Below are 2,500 nucleotides of genomic sequence, written 5' to 3'. Positions count from 1 at the left end.
GGCAGGCTAGTTGCATGCTAGTGGCATGCTAGGAGAGTGAGTGACTCCTCCACGGACAGACAGACACACGTAACAAACACGAGTCGACGGGGGAGCCGAGGTTTATCTGGATAAAAAGCACTACGAACATTTGTCAAACCGAATTTCAAAGACTCCCTTTTCTTACTCCACATGGATCATAAACCCGTGATTGCAAAACAACGATACATTGAAATCGGTTTGACAATTGTAAACATTAAAGTGGTTTTAATGGGGCGGGTTCATGTAGTCCTAACGTTGTTTGGGTATATTACTGTACGTTAGCCTGAAGGTAGCATACTACTAGCTAGCACGTTAGTGGCACACTAGGAGTGCTTGTGTGTGTGTGTCTCTTTTCCCCCCACAACCCCCCCCCCCGGTTGTGTTTGGGTGCATTATCGTGCATTAGCGTGCGTCTTGCGTCTGCTCACCACCGGCACGGGCATGGGCTGGGGGGCCATGGGGGCGGAGCTCCAGGGGGTGGTGGACATGGTCTTGTTCTGCCAGTTGTGGCCCCCGGTCAGCTTCTTCTCCCCCTGCTGGCTCCACTGCATGTCCGGCCTGAACAGCAGCGAACAGCGCCGAGGAAACAAGCACAGCTTCACCGTTATCCTGGGTGATGCTGCGGACTGACTGACTGACTGACTGACTGACTGACTGACTGACTGACTGACTGACGGATAGACAGACAGACAGACAGACAGACAGTCGTAGGGCCAGAGAGAGACAGACAGACAGACAGACAGACAGACGGAGAGACATACAGTCGTAGGGCCAGAGACAGACAGACAGACAGACAGACAGACAGACGGAGAGACATACAGTCGTAGGGCCACAGAGAGACAGACAGACAGACAGACAGACGGAGAGACATACAGTCGTAGGGCCAGAGAGAGACAGACAGACAGACAGACGGAGAGACATACAGTCGTAGGGCCAGAGAGAGACAGACAGACAGACAGACAGACGGGCAGAACTGAGATTCTTACTTCTTTATGGGCGTCCCGCTGAACTGCAGGTCTAAAGAGGAGAGAACGGACGAGGAGAAAACCAGTGAATGTTTAACACAGGACGTCACGTCGTGTGACAGACAGCCCACGCCCTGTGGCGCAAAGGCTCACGGGACGTCCCGCGTCAGTCACGTCGACGCGCGCGGTGCGAAAAGGTGTGGTACAAAGGTTTAAATTTAGAAAGCTAGACGCAAACGGTCGTGTGCCACGCATTCAGCCATGTGATTGAAATATCAACATTCATGTTAGAGGTGTGAGTGTGTGAGTCGAGGTGTGTGTAAGAGTGTGTGTGTGTCGTGGTGTTAGTGTGTGTGTCGTGGTGTCTATAGAGGTGTGCCTCGAGGTGTGTGTGTGTGTGTGTGTGTGTGTGTGTGTGTGTGTGTGTGTGTGTGTGTGTGTGTGTGTGCGTGTGCATGCGTGTGCGTGTGCGTGTGTGTGTGTACGTACTGCCCACTAGGTTGGCGAGGGAGGAGTCCAGGTCTGAGGCCAGCAGCTTGGCTCCGGGGTGGAAGGCCATGGCGGGGGGAGGGGGGCCGCTGTGGGGGGGCATGGTGGGCTTCAGGAGCTCGCCCAGAGCATCAAACCCTGCACACACACACACACACACACACACAAGGTAGAAATGTTAAGATTCTAACACACACACACACACACACACACACACACACACACACACACACACACACACACACACACACACACACACACACACGGGCTAGCTCCCTTCTGCATCATCTTCATGATCCTCACAGATATTTCGATTTTCTATTTAAAATATAGACATCAACAAAGACATTGAGTCAATACATACGTCAATCAATCAATCAATCAATCAATCAATCAATCAATACACAGACGGACCCCCAGAGACGTACCTCCTGCTCCTTCAGAGCAGGGGTCCTGTTTACACTCTATAGATATAGACAGTAGATGTGCGCGTGTGTGTAGGACAGCAGGGGTAAAGGTCAGCTAGTATCCCACAGTGTGTAATAGGACTCCATTAAATTGATTATTCCAGCCCTGGGGAGGAAGAGGCAAGGAGTCATTTCCTGTCGAGCATGCACGTTTGTGTGCGTGTGTGTGTGTGTGTGTGTGTGTGTGTGTGTGTGTGTGTGTGTGTGTGTGTGTGTGTGTGTGTGTGTGTGTGTGTGTGTGTGTGTGTGTGTGTGTGTGTGTGTGTGTGTGTGTGTGTGTGTGTGCCGTGTGTAATTGTCTGTGTTAACGACCTCTGATGTCAGCACTCATCCAGCTAATGACTGAATATGTGTGTGTGTGTGTGTGTGTGTGTGTGTGTGTGTGTGTGCGTGCGTGCGTGCGTGTGTGTGTGTGAGTGTCTGTGTGTGTGTGTGTGTGTGTATGTGTGTGAGTGTCTGTGTGTGTGTGTGTGTGTGTCTGTGTGTGTGTGTGTGTGTGTCTGTGTGGAGGAAGTGGGAATGGTCGGATAAAAGAATGCAGAGGAGTGAAAGAAGCAG

The 2,500-nt window shown here is 51.6% G+C and overlaps 1 protein-coding gene across 1 annotated transcript in view; it reads right to left on the bottom strand.

The window, feature by feature from the left end:
* LOC311368497 (phosphatidylinositol-binding clathrin assembly protein) overlaps positions 1 to 1,635 on the bottom strand; it is a 7,682-nt gene extending 6,047 nt beyond the window's left edge. The window contains exons 1-3 of the mRNA XM_084487305.1: positions 1,476 to 1,635; positions 1,008 to 1,038; positions 450 to 579 (exon numbers count right to left, since the gene is read on the bottom strand). Of these exons, the coding sequence (XP_084343431.1) occupies positions 450 to 579; positions 1,008 to 1,038; positions 1,476 to 1,578 (264 nt within the window). The 5' untranslated portion in view covers positions 1,579 to 1,635. The remainder of the gene's footprint in view (positions 1 to 449; positions 580 to 1,007; positions 1,039 to 1,475) is intronic.
* Positions 1,636 to 2,500: the final 865 nt, after the last annotated feature.

The sequence above is a fragment of the Micromesistius poutassou genome (assembly GCF_964030765.1).
Source record: "Micromesistius poutassou genome assembly, chromosome: 23".
Taxonomy (NCBI): domain Eukaryota; kingdom Metazoa; phylum Chordata; class Actinopteri; order Gadiformes; family Gadidae; genus Micromesistius; species Micromesistius poutassou.
This window is presented reverse-complemented; position numbering and strand designations above follow the sequence as displayed.